Source organism: Balaenoptera physalus (assembly GCF_965194825.1).
Source record: "Balaenoptera physalus genome assembly, chromosome: 3".
NCBI classification, from domain to species: Eukaryota; Metazoa; Chordata; class Mammalia; order Artiodactyla; family Balaenopteridae; genus Balaenoptera; species Balaenoptera physalus.
In genome coordinates, this window is record NC_138890.1 from 172,519,072 (window position 1) to 172,539,286 (window position 20,215).

The 20,215-nt window shown below is 49.1% G+C and overlaps 1 protein-coding gene across 8 annotated transcripts in view; it reads right to left on the reverse strand.

The window, feature by feature from the left end:
• Nucleotides 1-19,417, reverse strand: part of UBE2QL1 (ubiquitin conjugating enzyme E2 QL1) — a 45,088-nt gene extending 25,671 nt beyond the window's left edge. For 5 of the 8 annotated variants that reach the window (XR_014261730.1, XM_082454388.1, XM_082454394.1 and 2 more), the window contains exon 1: nucleotides 18,484-19,417. Coding sequence is in view for 7 of the 8 variants with exons in the window: in XM_082454388.1 (XP_082310514.1) it covers nucleotides 18,484-19,272 (789 nt within the window). In the remaining variant the exon portion in view is untranslated. The other 3 variants (XM_082454389.1, XM_082454392.1, XM_082454390.1) reach the window with 3 other exon arrangements.
• Nucleotides 19,418-20,215: the final 798 nt, after the last annotated feature.

The following is a 20,215-nucleotide window of genomic DNA, read 5'->3' on the forward strand; positions in this document are numbered from 1 at the left end:
TTTCTGGTACTGCATGAATTTTGTACAATAACCCTGGTGGCACAGTGGTTAAGAATCCACCTGCCAATGCAGGGGACACGGGTTCGATACCTGGTCCGGGAAGATCCTACATGTCACGGAGCAACTAAGCCCGTGCGCCACAACTACTGAAGCCCGAGTGCCTTTCTATAATCAGAAAAAACTTAAGAGTTTTACACATTAAACAGAATAACATACAACATTAACATTTTGTACATTACCACAAAATCTATGCATTTCATGGCCCCTTCAGGAAATCCTGCGCCCCTGACAGTCATGGTAGGAATTGAAAAAATTAATGATGATGGTGATGATAAAGCTGTAATAGCATCTGATAACCATCTCATCACAATCCCTGCCTCGAGTGGACACAGGCCATTCCCGGACTGCCCTCTGGGAAGGACAGTCTTCTGAGGGACCATCTTGCATTTAGGGGACAAAGGCATTACACCACGTGCTTCCTTCTAAGGACCTTCGAGTCTCTGGACTCAGCACTGGTGCACAGAAACACACCTGCACCTCGGCTCCCCTTGGTGTTGCTGGCCTGTGATGGCCATGGACCAATGCGGGCTCTTACCTGAGTCTCTATCATAAAATGTCTCCTGGAGAAAGGAACCCTCCTACACTGTTGGTGGGAATGCAAATTGGTGCAGCCACTATGGAGAACAGTATGGAGGTTCCTCAAAAAAAGTAGAAATAGAGCTACCATATGACCTGGCAATCCCACTCCTGGGCATATATCTGGAAAAGATGAAAATTCTAATTTGAAAAGATACATGCACCCCTATGTTTATGGAAGCACTATCTATAACAGCCAAGATATGGAAGCAACCTAAGTGTTCATTGACAAATGAATGGATAAAGAAGATGTGGTATATACACAATGGAATATTACTCAGCCATTGAAAATAAGGCAATAATGCCATTTGCAGCAACATGGATGAACCTAGAGATGATCATACTAAGTGAAGTAAGTCAGACAGAGAAAGACAAATAGCATATGATATCATTCATATGTGGGATCTAAAATACGACACAAATGAACTTATGTACAAAACAGAAACAGACTCTCAGACACAGAGAACAGACTTGTGGTTGCCAAGGGGGAGGGGGGTGGGGAAGGGATAGAGTGGGAGTTTGGGATTAGCAGATGCAAACTATTATATATAGGATGGATAAACAACAGGGTCTTACTGTAGAGCACAGGGAACTGTATTCAATATCCTATGATAAACCATAATGGAAAAGAATATAAAAAAGAATATATATACATATATATATACACATATATATGTATATATATACATATATAGAACTGAATCACTTTGCTGTACAGCAGAAACTAACACAGCACTGTAAATCAACTATACTTCAATAAATTCAATTAAAAATAAAATAAAATAAAGGTAAAAAAATAAAACATCTCCTGGTCTCACTTTCATCGCAGAAGGGCATTTGATTCCAACTCAATAACTGTTGTTAAGTTGAACCGAATTAGAGCCATCTACTTCTCTAATAAATCATTATCATCATGGGGGAAGATCAAAGTCAGCAGCAACAGAGAAAACCCATTTGTTATTTCTCATTTAATTGGCTTTTTTGTGGTTAAATGCATTTAGTGGAAGAAAAAAAACCCCACAGATCATTTTAATTATGATCCTGTGAAAGTCAGCGATATCATCCTGAAATTAAAATGTAAACCTCTAAGTGTATGCTGTTTGAATAAGAAAATTACCTTAATACTTTAAACATGCATTTTTATTTTATAAGAAACCTTGGATTATATGTATTAAGGGCTCAGTCTTACGATATTTTGTTAGACTCTGATATTTGTGAAGTTTATGGAAAAATCCCTCCACTCAAGTAACATCTGGGGTCAGTTGGCCTTGGCAATCAATCGTGGCAAAGATGCTGAGTGTCATCTGCAAAGCATTTCTTCTGGACCCACAGAAATAACATAATTGTGATTGAAGAGATGCAGGAAGGGCTCAAACAGTGTTACTGTCCTCTGTCAACAAGGCTTGTGATAAAACCAAGCATGTCTTGCTCTACAGAATTCCAGGTTCCAAGAGGACCAGAGAGATAGGAGGGATCGTTTAGGTGGACCGGAGCTGAACAAGAGGAGTTCAAGGACGCTGGAAGGAGACGAGGATGGCTGTGTGTATAAATCACGTTCGCCTCTGCCGGGAATCATCATGAAGGGCTGTCCTAGCCTGTTCTCAGGCTGGTGGAGATACTGTGGGATATTTTAATGAATTCCTCTACTTTTCAATAAAACAAGAATGCATGCACAGTGCAAATGGCAGAATAAAACTGTCCTCCCTGATAAACCTTGCGATCTGATGTATCCCTCAAACTCTTAAGTGCTTGTTTCAGACATAATCAATAAATTTACCCGTCAAGAATTGTTTTCTTACATAACTAAATTGAATGAATAAAATTACACTAAGAATGGAAATGAGGCTTTCAGAAAGCGTCCTACATCTAAAGACATCTAAAATGATAAAAATCACTTCTGATTAGAAAAATGCATCAGCTTGGGTGTATCAGCATAAAAATCAATTGGATTAAAGCACATTCACTATAATTTTGACCTCAACTGGTCCATTAGTGCAGCCTTCCAGGATCACTGAATCCCAAGCCATTGTTTGAAATAACCGTCAACCAAACAGCATCTCTCCCTTTTGGTCCACCCGGCATGTCTACACTGCCTGCCTGACACCATCCCCTCTGCAATGTGGCTTTGCCCGGAGTCCTCTTTTTGTCTGCAGGCCCCCAGGAAAATGCACGGAGCAGAGCATCCCTTTTCTCAGCCACCTGCCCCCAGGGCTGCGATGACTGGGAGGAGGAGAAGGCACAGAACCCCGGTGAAGCAGAGGAGAGGAAACACTGAACCAGAGAGAGGCGAAAGGATGCGCGGCTGGTCCAGTGTGGACGGGGATACTGGAGACAGTGACGGCTGCAAAGAACGGAGAGAAAAGAACACTCCGGTCAACCGTGGACAAACGGGAGGAGCAGCGTGGGGGCAGGAGTGGGGAGATTTATAGGAGCCGTGACATGGAAAAGTGGAGCAAAAATCACAAGGCATGCAGGAAAAAAGGGGGAGCTGGGGGAGAGTGCCGGAGAAGACGGGGGGCCCCTGATCACTAGCTTTAATAAAAGTAGGGGGAGAAGCCCACAGCAAACAAAGCCAGAAGATATCCTTCAGGTGGAGAAGAAAAGGAAAGCGTGAAAAAGCAAAGGCAATTGCCGTCTTTGGGGAAAAGTAGAAAAGAAAGATTCTGAAAATGCCAGGAAAAACAAAGAAACGTGGGAAACCTAACATTGATGAGGAGGAACGTGTGGATGCGGCAGGAGGGAAAGGGGCTGCTTAGATGAGAAACATCTGGTCACTCAGTCAAGGGGCCTGGAGGTAGCCAGATCCCAGGACAACGACGGGAAGATGGGAAGTCGGAGATCAATGTCAGGAGAGGAAAACAAATGGCTAAAACTCACACGCTTTGAAAGGAAGAATCTGTTATGGGTTTCATTGTGCCCCCCAATATTTGTATGTTGAAGCCCTAACCCCTCAGAATGTGACTGTTTGGAGACAGGGTCTATACAAAGGTAATTAAGGTAAAATGAGGTCAGTAGAGGGGGCCCTGATCCAGTCTGACTGGTGTCCTTGGAAGAAGAGGAGCTTAGGACACAGACACGCACAGAGGGATGACCACATGAGGACACAGGGAAGAAACGGCTATCCACACACCAAGGAGAGGCCTCAGAGGAAACCCACCCTGCCCACACCTTGATCTTAGACTTCCAGCCTCCAGGACTGTGAGAAATAAATGTCTGTTGTTGAGCCACCCTGACTAGGTGTGAGCCCTCCAATAATAATATAGGCCATTGCAGGCTCCGGTAAGCTGAACGGAAGGAGGGAGACAGGAAGGGAGAGAGGAGAGAATGAATCTACATGGCAACACGGAAACCTCCAATCAGGATAAGACCACAGAGAAACAAAAGAGATGGTTACAGGGAAGCTCTTTCATATTAAAATTACTTGACAAAATAATCACGGAACCCTGCGTGTGGACTGATCATCTGAGGGCAGCGGGCAGGATCCCTCACCCACTATCTCTTGGACCCTAAATACCAGCTTCCATCCAGTGTCCACCTGTTGTATTTTCTGGTAAATAGAATGATGACATTTCAAGGGCACATGATCAAAAACAACACCCCGTAAAATGAATTCTCACTTACTAAGACACCAGGATCAATCAGTTCAGTGTTTAGAGAAAAACAAAAAAATTAAATCACATGGGATAGACACAGTGCAGAGGGTAAAATTATTTTGGTACTTAGCATCAACCAGAAAACACCATCTTGACTGAGTGTCTGTTGCTAAAAATGTCCATTTTCCCGACACAGCAATTACAGCGCACTCATCACTCTTAATCTTTCTTTGATGATTCATGGCCTTGCGGTACCTGAAGGTCATCAACTCAACTTCATTCTACAACAGCTGTGGACTGCCTACTAGGGTCCAGGGCTGGGCTAGTCCCCTTGGATCCCACACGCCCCACCAAATTGCTCTCCCCCCCGCCCCAGGAGAGGCGCTCCATCTACAGGGAACTGCTGCCCCCATGGGGAGTTGCTCCCCCTGTGGGGAGATGCTCCTCTTGGGGAGGTGCTAGCATCCCACCGGCTGTGACCGGAGGCTTGTGTGTGCACTCGGGGCAGGGCTGTGCAGCCCAGCAGTGAGGCCTGCAAAGGTGGCCTTCCCAGACCCCAGACCCTCTGAGCCCCAGGGAGGGCTGGTAGGAGTTTGTTTTCTCTCTGACCTCCACATAACCAGTCCAGTCCAGCTGTAGCTGAGAAAAGCAGCCAGAAGTGGACAAGGGCCCTCACACATGAGAGAGTGAAATCAGCTACTTCTGATAAAGGACTTCAGAACCTTACAAACGAACAAACAAACGGGGAATCTGTGTGCTAAACGGTTCTCCTGGAACTGACCGGGGCTATTTCCCACTTCTTTTTCATTGATGAGGCAACTCATCCCCTTGACTTTGGAATTTTGTGTGGTGCAGGATTTCAAATCTCTTGTAGCTTCGGTGTTCCTAGCACAGGATTTTAAACCATGCTATACTGGGGACAGAATTTGCTTTGCATGGCAAGGAAATGCCAATGTTATCACAGCTCAGTAAGCATCACTGATAATCTGGGTTTATGTGTTTCCCTAGCTCTGCTTAATCCCAAGATTCCACAAATTCGTTTAAAAAAAAAAAAACCTTAGCATATTCCGGAACAAAATTCAGTATAAAATCATAGCACAAATGCTAAGCCTAACTGGGTTTGGGGAGATCTTTGGATCAAGGCCTGGCACCTGGTCTCTATGGCCTGACTACGGCTTAAGGCCCGGGCAGTGTGGGAGCAGGTAATGGCCACACTGCAGGCCTACAATTTTGCAGTGTACACCAGTGCAGAGAAATGGAGGGGCACCCCACCCAAGGCTCAGCACGGAGGAAACACTACCTTCCTCTTCATAGATGGCTTTCTTTTCCCTTCCAGTCACTACTAAACCCGTATTCTTTCCCCAGACTCTCTGCTGCACATGGCTCTGGTTTGTGCAATAGTAGAAGTCTTATTGTTTAAGTAAAAAAAATACTGGAATCACTGTATTATAAATTTAACACATGGTACATGCTCAAGGTTTGCAAGAAATACAGTTTAAAGGATTCACTCACTCAACCTCAGAGTAAAACCTTCTAGAACATTCTGAAAAATTTTCTAAAATGCTAACGATCTGTTAATATTGTGACTTACTGACTTAGAAGAGTAGCAGAAAGTAGTGGGATAAATGAGACTGGCAAGAAATGAAGAAAATGAAGATTGGATACAATGCACCAATATTCACTGTAATTATGTAAAGAAAATAACATGAAAAGGAAAGGAAAATACTAAGTAGCAAATAAATGGATGATTTAGACATTCATATGTCTGAAAGGTAAGATTACTTATGAAAAACTCTCCCTTCTTTTTATCACTCACTCAAACCATGCTTGACTTATAAGACTAGTTAGTACCACTGCATTGTTCTAAAGACCAAACAAATTACAAAATTCACTACAGGTTTCGAAGGCAGACATGTCAGAAGCATTTCCTTGCAGCAGAAATCTTAACATTTCCTTCAGCCTTTTGGGGCAACTTAATTTAATGGCACAGTATGTAAGTTTTCTTTGACTCTATGGGGACTGTCCCCAGGAATTTTGGATGAGGCTCGTTCTGTCCTGAATGCACACTAGCAAGGGCATTCTTTTACCTCCCCGAGTTCTGTAACAAGCTCATTCTGCCCAGCCCTTCAGGGTGGACTGTCTTCTTTCTAGTTAGTGGTCCTTCAGACTTGAATATTTGACAGCTTCTATTTAATGATGCTACAAAATGAGACAATAGGGAGAGAAGAAGCCCCTTGGAAATTCTCACTAAGCCCCTAGTTCCTACTTGAGGAATAATGGTCTGGTTCAATCACGTTGCCCTTGGGAGCTCAAGAAAACAGGCACTTGCTGTACCCTTCGGGCTGCCAGCCTGCCCTGCTCCCCAGCTGGACTGCCCCCCGTCTCGGACCTCCAGGAAACCACACAAGTAAAGTGCTTTGTAAGCAGCAACAGTGGATGCAAGTATTGCTCCAGGATGGGGGTCTGTTTTGCCCACCTCAATCACAGACCCCCATTCAGCACCTGCTGGCAGCACCCTCACTCCTTCCTCCATACAGACCCATGCCTCTTACGTCCTGCCATTGGCTGCATCCTTCATACATCTCCTCCCACACTTGGGTTTAGAGTTCTGGGCCATGGGTGTCTTTCTGGGTTGGGCACTGACCAAGACCCAGTTCTGAAGTCTCCGGGGGTCTTCTGGCCACAGAGATGGCGTGAGACCATCTATCCTTTCTTCAAATGGCCTGAAAGGGTTAAACAAGGGTCACCTGTTCTTGTGCAGCATCCTGGCCCCAGAGGCAATCAAATCAGCTGTGGACCAACAGCTGCTGGGCGCATCCTTATCTGAATGGGGCGACCAGCCAGCCTCTGAGATTCTAAGTGGCACATGGTCGGGGCCAAGCTGCAGATTGAGGGCCTTGGATGTTTTTCTTAGGGTAGGGCAACTAAAATGATCTCAATCAAAAGATTTGATGGGGGCTTCCCTGGTGGCGCAGTGGTTGAGAATCTGCCTGCTAATGCAGGGGACACGGGTTTGAGCCCTGGTCTGGGAAGATCCCACAGGCCGCGGAGCAACTAGGCCCGTGAGCCACAACTACTGAGCCTGCGCGTCTGGAGCCTGTGCTCCGCAACAAGAGAGGCCGCAACAGTGAGAGGCCCGCGCACTGCGATGAAGAGTGGCCCCCACTCGCCGCAACTAGAGAAAGCCCTCGCACAGAAACGAAGACCCAACACAGCCAAAAATAAATAAATTAAAAAAAAAAAAGATTTGATGACAGCCAAATAATTAGTTTACAGGTGGGAAAAAGAGACATACATAAATGTGAAGAAAACAATCTGAGCAGTGCTGGGTAGAACGTTTCTATTTGCTGACTATGACGCTGAAAACTTTACCAAGCTAACGTAGTAGTTATGGCAACACCACCCAGGCCCACGCACTGATTTAGATATTGTTACAGACTCCACTTGCACGAAGAAGATAACACTGCTTCTCAGCATGATACACACTGCGGGCTGAGAACCCCGGGGGACAGGAGGATGCCTCATGTCTCTAGTGATTCGATCTAGAGGTCGAATTTCAGACTTCAATATTGCTAAACTATGGGGAAATCAGTGAGCGTACCACAAAAACAGCATAAAAATCCTGGAGGACCAATGAACTGTATACTGTTCCCGCTCCTTGTGAGAATGCTGGCTCCATTCATCTAAGTCTTAAGAGTTGGAAAGAACCCTGAAGACACCTAGTCACTTTCTAACCAAATGCGGGAAGCCTTACCCTAGATGCTCAGGGCCTTAACTGCTAAGCAATAAGAGAAGACTGGTGTTCTCTGGTGATTAGCCTCCAATTGTCATAATATCATATATACGTACGTAGGTCGAACATCTCAACTAGATTTCTCTTGAATTTCATTACAGAAAAAAGCCTTTCCTAAGGGTTATCAGTCAGGCAAAGGATCACTGACTCAGTGAAATTCTCTTTCAGTTGTACTGAGGCAATTTGTGTTCATTCTGTGTGACCTGTGATAACTGATGGAATCCACAGCATTTGAAAAAAATTTTACGTTTGATTTCTGAACCGGCTTTTCATCTTGAAACAGAATGGTGGCTCAAAAGTTTTCAAGTGGACATCGTATTCTGTAAAACGGAAAGAATCTCAACAATATGGAACAGTATCAATGTGTGCGTTGAGAGGTGATAAAGGTAAATATTTGAAATAATTATATTCTTCTATGTAATTTTCTAACTCAGCAGCAGCAAAAAATTAAGCTAATTTAAAGATACTGCTAACAAATAGGATTCTTAGAGACCAAGGCTGTAGAAGTGAAAAAACAGCTCTCAAATCTGTGCTTGGTCAATAACATGATCGTGGTTATTATCTGAAATTGACACCTGATGGTACAAAATGACTTGATGATGGAGAGTCAACAGAGGTGATGACAAGAGTCCACAAGGAGAGGTGGCAGTTCTGAGAGGACGAAGAGGAGACTACCCTGTGATTTTTGTGAATATTTATAAAATTCTGGTCAAGTATAAAAAAACTTTGAGCCAACTGGATGTCAATATTGCTCTGAAGTACTAATAGTTATGAAAGCAGAACGCTTCATGTAATGAATGTTGAATGTAAACCCAATTCTGGGTCTTTGGTCATACTTTTCTTATGTATTTATTTCAATACAATTCTACTTTTATAAAAAGAAGGAACACCTATTGATCACCTCCTCTATGCAATGCACCTGCACACATCATTTCCTTTGAGCATCACGACACATCCGTGAAGTGGGTTTATGCTCCTCATCTTCAGATGAGGCACCTGTGGCTCAGGGAGGCGGCTACCTGCCCAGCAGGGAAGCAGGCTTGGGAGGAGGCGTGGTACTGGAGCCCTGCGCCTGCCCGAGGTCCACGGCTTTATCCTAACCCCACCCAACAAGATCACGGTAGGACTGAGCTATAGGTTGGGCTCCTAAACCTCGTTCCCAGAGGTTCTGGCCATGAGCTGCATGATAAACTTTAAGTTCTTTCCCAAGACAGCTGTCAACACTTAGAGCTACGTACCACCTTGGGGTTCTTGGGGCCATGCGTCCCCAGGGAACACAAACTTGGATGGAAAAAAATGTCTTTATTTTCATTAACTCTAACTGTAGTCCAGCACTTCATTTAACTGTGATTGGAAGTAACAAAGCAGAGATTTAGCATTGCCTTGATTTTGTCACCAACAGAAACCCCAGACATTTAAAAAATCATATGACAGTTGTTGTAGACAACTTGAAATGTCATCAGTTCTCCTTCCTATGTCCAGTTAGGGCAGTAACTAGACCTTGATATTAAATGTGTTAATAAAGACATGCTTTTTAATTTCATATTTTAGTTTATCACTTTTTAAAAATAGCAATAACTATTTCTAAGTATGATTGTTTTCCTTTGAAAGCCTATGAATTTTATTTTGTGCGTTTAAAAGCATTATTCTGAGGAGGGGTCTTCAGATGTCCCCAGATGCTGAAGGTGGCCTTTGGGGTCAGAGGTGGCAGGAAGGGGCCTCTGGTTCTTCTCGGATCTGCGAGAATGACCAAGAGGCGTCCATCTCTCTTGTCTATGAAAAGGCAGATGCCGGGATCCCCTTTTAAATAAAATTACTGAAACAAAAATCACTGTAATTCAATCCAGCAGAATTCAAAGTCACTTTTTATTAGATTAGTTTTAGTTATGAATTAAACCAACCTCCTTTAAGCTTTATGTAATTTTACTGGTTGATCCTACAGTCAGGAAAACTTTGTCTTTCATGAGCTCTCTAAGATTATGATCCTTCATAGGATACATTATAAAGGTGATCAAAGGAAAAACAAGCCGTTCTGTGAGGGGAGGGATCACAGTGGCCCCTGTGGGCACCTAGCTCATCTGTGTCAGTTTCAGGCATTCACTGGAGGAAGGGGCTTCCCGAAGACCCTAACCCGCAGATTGGCAGGACTCTGCCTTCCCCAGGCTAAGCGAGCCTTGGTTTCCTCCTCTGTAAAATGGGAATAACAACAGCACTCACCCCATAGGCTGCTGAAAGCATGTAATCACATGACCCACTAAAGTGTTTTGCACAGCAGCTGGCCCACGGTAAGCACCTGGTAAGTTCACAATCTTACCGTATTCCAAATAGGGACAAGAGGAGGGGATAGGGTGTGTGTGCAGTTGAGCAAGTTGCACAGTGGACACATTTATTCAGCACATACAATGTATTGGGCATTGGGTGAGGGGAAGGGGAACCAGAGCCGTAAATAGGTAAATGCAGTCTAGCAGGATGAGCGTGAAATGAACACCTTCCAGATAACGCAGAGGTGTTTAGAGGAGGGAGCCACTGCCCCTACTGGAGGAGTGATTGCAGGGCCTTCTGCAGGAATTAAGACGGCTCGGCAGGGTTCTGAGGGATGGCAGGGCTCCACCGATGCATGAGGGGGTGCTTCCCCGATGGGGGCGGACCTGTGAGCTCAGCAAACGTGGAGACCTGCTGGTGTGCCCTGGCTGGAGGGGCTGGTGGGAGAAGGGCTTCCTGGGGGCTGTGGAAGGTGGAAGCGTCGCAGCCAGGCTGGGCAGCGACTGGGCGCTTGGATGTATTCCGTCACCGTCATAACCAAGGGTGTGAGAAAGCCAGGTGTGCATCTAGAGGACCCAGGAAGGTGGCAGCAGGGAGGATGGAAAGGGACAGAGAGGTTGGACGGGGGCATCACAGGGATCCAAGCAGGGGATGACAAGCCTCTAAGGAGGCAGGAGGGCAGGGAGGAGAGGAAAAGCCAGGCTTGGGAACGTGAACGAGGAGGCCCGGTTAGTCCTGCTCCGTGACCACACCTAGGCCTGCCGAGTGGGGAAGGGCACCTTCCGGCCACTCCCCCCCGCGCCCTGCTCCCGCCCTGCCCTCCTCTCCCAAGCCTTTGCCACCTGGTTGGTCCCAATTCTGCTTCCTCCCTAGAGGTTCACGATCTGGGGGCCTTGGTCCTCCCGCTCGGCTTGCTTCCTCCTGCCCTTAGCGGAGAGGACCAGGAGGAGGACCAGGGGTGACACACAGAAGGGGGAAAGGTCGCCACGGGAATGCTGAAGACCATGTTTCTTCAGTGCCCAAGTCATGGTAGACCCTCAGCAAACGGGTCCTGAATGAAGGAGGGAAAGAAGGAACGAAGTGTGTGATGATGGGGAATTAAACAATTAAACCTGGGCTTCCCTGGCGGCGCAGTGGTTGAGAATCTGCCTGCCAATGCAGGGGACACGGGTTCGAGCCCTGGTCTGGGAAGATCCCACCTGCCGCAGAGCAACTGGGCCCGTGAGCCACAATTACTGAGCCTGCGCGTCTGGAGCCTGTGCTCCGCAACAAGAGAGGCCGCGATAGTGAGAGGCCCGCGCACCGCGATGAAGAGTGGCCCCCGCTCGCCGCAACTAGAGAAAGCCCTCGCACAGAAACGAAGACCCAACACAGCCAAAAATAAATAAATTAATTAATTAATTAATTTTAAAAAAACCAATTAAATCTTATCTTAGGTTGCTGACTCCTTGGGTAGGAAAGCGTAGATGTTATTGGAAATATTTCTGCCATTACAATGACTTCTTTGTCTGTTTTGGGAAATGCCAGATCCTCCCATTTATTAGCAGTGAAACTATGTTCAGAAAAACAGGCTAACCCTCAGTGTTACAATCACGTAACAATGAGCATTCCTGCAATGAGCATTCCTTCTGGGAACGTCACCCAGAAGTTCTGAAGACCCTGCTGACCCCAGGACCCCACCTCTCTCAAGTCCCTGGCGCACAGGCAGGCCACTGCCTGGTGTCCAGACCGCTCGCACCAGTGAACGGGCACTCACCCAAATACTAAGCAAGCGACAACTGCGGAGCTGCCTGCCACATCACAGACAAATGTGAGTGGGTTTCACTTTATCCCCACTAGACAGTCAGTTCTCCGTGGCTGGCACCTTCCGTGAATCTGATTCACCAACGTGTGCCCAGTGTGTGCCCGATACAGAGTGGACACTCAGTACCTGTGCTGTGTGAACTAGCTAATTATCCACAGTTCTGGGTGGTCCGTGCCCCTAAGCCCTCACAAGTGTGTCCGATCCGGGGGTGAGGAACTCTCTTGAGCACATTTCCTTTTTCAGGGTTTACACTCCCTCTTGGTCCAGGGAGGAAGGACCGGGTTGTACGATGACCTCCTCTATAAAAGTAGGGCTTCCAGAGGGCCAGTCGGGGTGGACACAGGACAGTGAGTGCAACCAAGGTGGGAGGGGTGAAGGTAAGGGGTTCATTACACCCACCATCACCTGAAGCTCCCTCTTCTGGCTGTTGGTGGGAGGATGTACCGAAAATGGTAGACGTGATGAGTAATTCTGGTCCAGGGTGGTTTTTCCAACCCTGGTTTGTCCGCTAGCATCAACGTAGGAGATTTTCCAACAGGCCTCTACCAGGGCCTCATCTTAGCCTCAAGAAGTACGAATCTTCGAGGATAAGGGCCTGGCACTGGAATAATTTAAAGGTTCCCCAAAGCATCTAATTAACCCGTGGCTGAGGACCACCGGCAGAGAGGAAAGGAGTTACCCCCTCCCCATCCTCTGCCCCATCTCCCCACGACCCTATCAACACAGCAAAAATCTAGGATTCAGGAGATTTGAAATGTGGCTCAAAGAACCCACTACTAGTGGCTGCTTAAAACAAAAACCATGAAAGCCATTTGGCTGGTTCCTTAGCTGTCCCCAGAGTGGTACCACTGAGGCTGCCTTCCTTCTAAACCTGGACTCATACACACCTGTTCGTGAGGATGAGAAAGGGCAGGATTCTGGGGTAAAACAAACTTCCGCTTAGTGTTCATACTGGCACTTTCCATTAAACAAACAAACAACCTCCCCAAACTCTCCTGACCCTTAAAAAGGAAAACAATCCTCTCACACCCTTTACTATAAATCAGAAAAGTAAACAGAAATGCATTTGCATCCTCTTTTTGCAAGTTTACATTCTCAGAAGTTTACAACTCTGGGTAAAGTGAGCCACTACTATTATTAACTGCACCGTCAGCCATGGGATGAGCAGAGTCGCCAGGGAGCGGGCGTGTGGGAGCTTTTGCCAAGTTGGCATGGGACTATTTTTAGGATGCAGAGTCCTGTCTGCGTCCTCCTGCCCGTCCTACTTGATACCAGAACAAGCTATTTTTTTCTCCGAACAGTCGAGCACATGGAGACCTCAAGCTGCAGGCTCATCCTGGGTGGTAATGACCTCCGTCACCTACACACGGGCACAGGACACAACGAGTCACCTACACACGGGCACAGGACACAACGACACGGTGACTCTTATGAGTCAATAAGACTCCTCCACAAATCCACTCTCCTCGGTGAGTCACATGGCAGGACGCACACCCCTGGCTGTCACTGTTCACACGCTAGGTTCTCCCAGCTTCCCTTTAAAGCGGCCACCATCTCTCTATTCCAAGTAGGCCCTCCTGGGGTCTCGTCAGTGTGGTCCTGTGTTCACACGGATGGACATCATTTATGTTACTCTGCGAACCAGCAATAGCCTCGAGAGAAATGAGAGGTTGAACTGGTTAAGAAATTCCTGTTTGGGCTTGTTATACGCTACGCTGTGATCCCTCCAAATTGATACGTTGGAGTCCTACTCCCAAGCACCTCAGAAGGTGACTGTATTTGGAGACAAGGTCTTTACAGAGGTGATCATGTTAAACTGAGGTCATTAGGATGGAGCCCTGATCCAATACGACTGGTGTCCTCACCAGAAGGGGAGACTAGGACACAGACAGGCACAGAGGGAAGACCAGGTGAGGACACAGGGAGAAGACGGCCGTCTGCAAGCCAAGGACAGAGGCCTGGAGCTCATCCTTCTGCACACCCTCGGAAGGACCCAACCCTGCTCTCACCTTGAGCTCAGACTTCTGGCCTCCGGACCTGTGAGAGGTAAATGTCTGTTGTTGAAGCCCCCCAGTCTGTGGGACTCTGTGACAGCAGCCCTAGCACACTCACACAGGGCTTTCAAAAATGTTGTGTGAATTCTAATAGTTCAGAAGCCAATAAACTTTAGGAACCCACAGGGCTGTTTATCTTCATTACTTTTTTCTGATAAGACCTGGAGATTGTGTAGCCATAAGGAAAAAGCTATTTCCAGGCCTAGTACTTTGGAAGGGGTTCTGAAGACAGGCTCTGTGCGTGTGTGTGTGTGTGTGTGTGTGTGTGCGCCCGTGTGCAAGATTTTCAGTGACACCCATGGCGCAGAACACTTTAAGCCCTAAAGTCGACCTCAGAGATGCACTTTATCATCAAACAGAGCTGATCTGCAGAGCCTGTTACTTCTTCATCACACACTGACACGTGGCAACATCCGCCAGTGTTCTGTGCTCAAAAATTCCAGAAACTAGTGCTGTCAGGAAACATAACTGTTTCGGAATCGCTTAGCAATTTTTAATTCAAACACTAAGACCTGAAGGTGATTTAGTCCTGTTGTTTTCATTCTTCTGCTGACAGCTGACTGTGTACCTGTGCTCTGTGGACACAAATGATGATCACACCGGTCACCGCCAACCACTGGCTGGAGACGGCCAGGGGCTCAGGTGGCCCGGGCGTGACTCTGCCGTCGCTGACTTTTACTAATGTGCACTGGTATTCAAAGCCTCGCACTCATTGCTAGTGTTAGAACACGAGGCTGCATTAATCTCACCTGACCGTGTGGAGCTGAGGTTTCCTCACCTGTACGGTGACCACTGAAACAGTAGAACCAGGTAAGGTTCACACCCTAAGTGCCTCGCTGGCCCAGAGCTTGGCATGGAGCAAACAGTAAATGCCGCTGCTGTTATTGCCACATCGTCCTCATGCCGGGTTGAGGCGCATGGCTGGCACTGAGGGGACAGAGGAGGAGTAAGGAACCGTCTTCCAAATGTCATCTGGTTCCCTGTCCCTGGCGATGTCTAACTAATTAAAAAGGGGACACTCAGGAGGCGAACTGATGTGAAAGTAGAACCCTGGGTTAGTGCGCCCTCAAGCCACTTTTGGGCATCTTCTGCTCACACAGCTGCAAGGAGAGGGTCTCTGTCGCATCATCTATCATCCCAGGTGCGAGACCTGGTACACACGCCAGTGAACGCCGAGGCCCGGCCTGGGCAGGACCCTCCCAGGTACAGGGATTTTTCATTTAATTGCAGGAACCAAGAGTTACCTAAAATGTCTCTTTGTAGTCAAAAGAGGATTCGGTAATAAACAAATAGGCAAGGTATGTATGTCATTATCTCTACAAAGAATATATCATACAAGAAATTTTTAAGTTAATTTAAAACCACCACAATCCATAAGGTAGCAGACGAGAGATTTTGATAACATGGGCCCCAAGAGTCAGGTAAAGGTCTCGTGAAATGACTGAATCTGTCACACCGTGAGATAAACGCCAACATTAATACTATCCACAAAATGGTTAAGCAGATCTTTTCTTAATATTACCAATGAAACCCTTAAAAGTATTTTATGATTTCTCTAAAGGTAGAGAAACAAAATCAACTTAGGATATCCCCAGTTCAGAAAGTTAAGCTTAGTAGTTGATGAAAGAGGAAAACGAGCCTTTTCTAATCTCATTGCTTAAGAAAAACGAAAGCGTCAACAGATGGAGGAATGCAACTAGAATGGAACGGTTCTGCCTTTTAAAGTAATTATTGGTTTGGTAGCACTCTTGGTTCTCTCTGAATACATAATCAGGTATTTTGATTGCTTTCCCAAAGTCCTTTAACTACCTTTAACTACGGAAATAATTCGGTAACTACAGTAAGTGCAATGAACAACCTGTAGGTAGGAAATTTACAAAAGCAGGAAAGGCACCATAACGCTGAGGGCCCTGAGACACTATTAGGACCCTTTCCTGCACAGAATCCTGAAACACTGATGAACATTCATTTCTCCTGTTCTTACACTGCATTTCGAGTTGTTTGTGTATATCCTACACGACTCTCTTTTGGATGTTGAAGTCAGCATGAAAAGTGCAAAGAAACTGAATTGGTATTTTTATAAATTGCTGAGTGCTCACCTTCCTTTCAGATATTTCATAACTAGACTTTAGAATAGGTGATACAGCACAATATGCTAGGTGGAGGGCCCTGAGTTCAACTAAGTAAGATTTTGAAATTAATAAAAAAAAAATATTGATAATTACTTTCAACAATAAGGTCTCTGACTTGCTGACTGTATGAAGACTCTCAATTTGGATTACAAAGAAAAGAAATGTATACACAAGGACCTGCCTAATTTAATAGAAATGCAGGGGCACCAAGAGAATTATCATTCACAGCATTAATGTGAACGTGGAAAACATTTAACTTACTAAGATATATCTCTTCTAAAAAAAAAAAAGTCCTTATTTCTCATTTGAAATCTTTACTTTCCTACATCTTTCAAAATGCAGGCTGTGGTTGAGGTGACCTCTAGGATCTCTTCCAAATCTAAATGCTATGATTCTGTGATTATAAGGCAAAATGATATTCCTCTGCCTCTCATCCCCAAAGTCATCTCTGTGAAGAATGAAAGAAGGTGAGAGAGTGTTCCAGAGAGTTCTGATTAGCAGTGCTTTCAGAAAAAATAACAGAAGCATTTCTACAAAATATTTTTCCCCATCACTTGTATAAATCCTGATAATAACATAAACTGGGACCCTCTCCCACCCCCGTGGCTTGTATCAAATCACAGCCTCTTCCCATCAAAGCCAGCGCTGAACCACAGGCTTCAGAGTGAATTTCTGATGTTAAAGCATTAAACCTCACCTTTCTAGAGCCGCCAGGTCCCTCCTATTTCGAACGCGAGAAATAAGTGGAAGCTAAACCCCAGAAAAGATGGACTAGCAAGATAGTCCTTGGTAACAACAGACCTCAGTCAAGAATTAAGTGCCTTTCTCCACTGGAGTCACAATGCGATTTGCTTGGAATCCCAGGGGCTCCACCTCTAGTGAAATTGGCAGACAAGCATTATTTGATTAGTGTGAAAGATCCTGCCGTGAAAGGGACAGAGGCAGGTGACAGGGGACTGATGGCCTCTGAAATGCTAGCTATAGAAAGATCAAATCGAGGTCATTCCGGGTCTCCTAAACAAAACAGGGATTCTTCATAAATCTAAAAGACACCCATATAAAATTATAATTGTATTAAGTAATGTTCAATAGCGATTTGGGAAAACATCAACCAACTTGAACGTGATCAGGAGCATATAATGTAGGAAGATAACATCATCATGCCTCTGCCTGCAGCTGGCGGGGGAACAAATTTCAGAAGATTCATTCATTCTCTGCTCTCAAGTTCTCTGGGGTTTCTTTTGGTAAAGCTGCCGTCTGGTGCAATAGGTGAGAAGATTCAGGCACCAAGCCTGCCCCTGATTTCAGTATTTAGTTAAAAATCTTTAGTTCTGATAATGGATTTAACCCCCCGGGGCAGGGGGAACCCGAAGGAAGAAACAGGTCTGAGAGAGACCAAGACCTTGAACAACTACCCAGGAGGTGATGGTCCTGGAAAGAGTCAGGTACCACGCATTTCCTTGAGGGCATCTGGCCTTGTCACACTCACACCACACCTCTGCCTCTCCAGTGAAATTTCTCAAGAGCAAAATTCTCACCTTTGCGCTAGATGCTGGTCAGGAGGGAGCAGAGCAGGGGGGCAGGTTCACCAGCAGGCAGCAGGCCCTCTGCAGAGCCCCCCACCTGCAGAGTACCCCTGAGTTGTTGTTGGGGGGGAACTTTATGTGTGTGGCGGGGAAGGGGGCAATAAACTGGGCTGGATACTCAGATTCCTAAGTCCACGTGAAGTTCCACCCTCAGGGAGATTATGGGGTCAGGAGATGGGGAGAAGCCAAGGAAAAGGAGAAGGGGGGAAACGGGAGGCGGGGGGAGGAGAGAGCGGAAGCCTGGGGCGGGGGCGGAGAAGGAGGAAAGGGAGAGAGGGAGATGGGGGAAAGGGAGGAGCGCACGGGGACAGCGGGTTAGGCGACAAGGGCAGAGGGTAGAGGGGCAGAGCCAGAGGGGAGAAGGAACAGAGGAGAAAAGAGTGGGTGTGCGGAGAGGGAGAGAGCGAATTCTAGAGAGATGGGGACCGACCGGGAACAAGCGGGAGACCCGCAGAGACGGGATGGAAAAGTACGGAAAGAAGAGAACGCTCAGGAAAGAGGAGCGGAGGCGCCCGGGAACGTCTCCCCTCGGCAGGCAGGGGCAGAGACATAGCCCCGCGCGCACCGGGAGCGAGAGGGCCGAGGGGCCAGCCCCGCGCGCCCCCGGCCTCCTCCCCGCTTACCTGGCCCTTGACCAGGCTGGCGGCGAACTGGCGCATGACGGCCTCCACGGTGTAGGCGCTGGACCAGCCGCGCGGCGTGAGCAGCTCCATGCAGATGGCGCCGCCGTCCAGCACGTAGCCGTTCTCCAGGCGCGGGCTGAGCACCCGCATGAAGGGCGGCGAGAAGGGGAAGTTGTCGGGGAAGGTGAGGTTGAGCAGGATGAACTCGGTGTTGGTCTCCTTCATGTCCTGCCACAGCACCGAGTCCTTGTCCACCTGGTGCAGCTTCACGTTCCAGTCGAAGAGGCTCTCGTCCACCAGCTCCACGGAGATGAAGCGGTCGCTGAGGCGCGCGATGTCCTGCAGCTCCTTCATGAGCCGCCGGCTGCGCACCTGCGTGCAGTGCTGCTGGCGCGCCGCGGGCACCAGGCTGCCGCCCGCCGCCGCCGCCGCCGCCGCCGCCGCCGGGCCCGGCCCCGCCCTGGCGCCCGCCGCGCGCTCCCGGGGGCCCCCGCCGCTCGCCGCCCCCGCCGCCCCCGCCGCCGGCTGCGGCGGCTTGTCGCGCTGGGCCAGCTCCGCCGCGCGCTTGCCCTTGCCCTTGCCGGGCCCGGGGCTGGCGTCGCCCGCGCCCCCGGCGGGATGCTGCTGCTGCTGCGGCTTGTGGCCGCCGCTCTTGGCGCCGCCCTTGCCGCGCAGCGACGCGCTCTGCTGGCCGCCGCCGCCGCCGCGGTGGTTGTGGTGATGCTTGGGGTCCTCGGTGTCCCGGTTGTGCAGGCGGATGAGCCCGATTTTGCGGAGCAGCGTGGCCATTTTAGGCTCGGCGCCGGCGCGGGGCTCCCCTCGGCTCCTGCCCCCGGAGCCCGAGAGCCGGGGCGCGGGGGGCGCGGGGCGGCGGCGACCGGCGACCACTCAGCGGGGCGCGGCGCGGGCCACCCCTGGCGCCGGCGGCCGTGGCGCAGCCGAGCGGGCAGCACGCGCGCTCGCCGGCCGCTGGGTCGCCGCCGTCATATGACGGGGCCCGCTCTGGCTCGGGCTCCAGCCGCCCGGGGAGGGGAAGCGTGGAGGGGACGCGCCGCGGCGGGCCGTCCCCAGGCCAGTCCCTGCGCGCAGCCCCCCGGAGCCTGGTGTCCGCGGTCCTTTGTGAGCGGCCGCAGCCGGGCTGGCTTCGAGTCCGAGCGCCGCCTCGGGGCGCGCCGAGCCGTCCGCAGCGCCCCGAAGGCAGCGAGGCGGCCGCGGGCTCGCGCCGTGCGCGCCCGCCGGGCCGTGCTGCGCTGGCCGCTACCGCGGGGCCCCGACCGCCGCCGCCGCCGCCGCGGCTGCTGACATTGCAAAGGCGGCTGCTCAGTCTGAGCCGAGCGCGGCGCGGAGGGGGCGGTCCTGCCGGCCGGGGAGGGGGGCGCGGGGCGGAGCCGCGGGACTGCCTGCGCCGCGCCGCTCCCCCGCCGCCCGCCAGCCGCCCGGCTCCCGCGGCGACACGCGCACGGCCGCTGGGGGGAGACATCGGCGCGCGCCGGGCTGCGGGGTAGCGGCGCGCGGAGCCGACCGGCCGGCCGGAGCGGAGCGAGGGTGGGGAGCAGGGCGAGAAGGGGCATGTGTGTGCGCGCGCTGATGAGGGTCTCAGAGGCTTCGGGTCCTTCTGCCCGGGATCCAGGCTCGGCGGCCCCCGGCCCGAGCCTCCGACCTCACTTAACCTAGTTGGAGCAATCCGGAGGGGAAGGGGCGTCGGAGAAGGATGGAAAGCAAGCTGTTTATT